The 782-nt window shown below is 33.6% G+C and overlaps 1 protein-coding gene across 1 annotated transcript in view; it reads right to left on the reverse strand.

Annotated features, from left to right (window-relative positions):
• The window catches only part of LOC107705756 (rho guanine nucleotide exchange factor 17-like), an 82,851-nt gene that overhangs the window by 7,925 nt on the left and 74,144 nt on the right, over window positions 1-782 (reverse strand). The window contains exon 12 of the mRNA XM_016509211.1: window positions 455-662. Coding sequence (XP_016364697.1) covers window positions 455-662 — 208 coding nt within the window. The remainder of the gene's footprint in view (window positions 1-454; window positions 663-782) is intronic.

The raw sequence follows: 782 nt of genomic DNA on the forward strand, positions 1-782 counted from the left end.
GGCCACGGTCACAAATATATATTGAATCTCTCCGTGAAAAGCCTAACAAATACTATATAAATTCATAAAGAATTTACAGTATATAGTATAGAAAGTTTTATAAAAAAAGAATTTATATAGAAAAAAATATATACTGTATATGCTATTTTTGTATTATTTATATTATAGTAGTTGATTATATTAAATTATAAATTATATATATTTTTTTTACATATATTAAATACAATAAATAATACTAAAACAATGCTGGATTGTGTATGTACAGTGGTTACTCTGTAGTGTATACCATTTTATTAACTAGTTTGTCTTGCTAAATGTCAACACAAAATTTGTAAGAGAAAATAATAATTTCCCCCTTTTTTCTCTGGAGGAAAGTAATGATTTGATGTGAATTGCTCTCAGATCGCTGTACATTATTTAAAACAGAAACAGAGGGTCAGCTCTGAGGATTTACCGAGCTTCTTCTTGGCCTCCTCAAAGGCCTGCTCGAAGTTACTGCGGGTGTCAGGGCTGCTGAACTCAAAGATGAAGGTGGTCTCTGCTGAAGTGCTGGTCAGCTCTAGTTTAGTGGGCAGTAACGTCATGCTGAAGGCCAGAGACTGCTTTTCGGCCAGCTCCCGGTGAACCGACGCCATCAGATCCTTTATCACATCGTCCAAACTCTAACACACACACACACACACACACACACACACACACACACAAACACTTCAGAATATTTCACTCTCGATCGAATAATTAATTCAAGTAGCTAAATGTTATAATTAATTAATTCAAATAAA

Source organism: Sinocyclocheilus rhinocerous, unplaced genomic scaffold (genome assembly GCF_001515625.1).
Source record: "Sinocyclocheilus rhinocerous isolate Xijiao unplaced genomic scaffold, SAMN03320098_v1.1 scaffold834, whole genome shotgun sequence".
NCBI lineage: Eukaryota > Metazoa > Chordata > Actinopteri > Cypriniformes > Cyprinidae > Sinocyclocheilus > Sinocyclocheilus rhinocerous.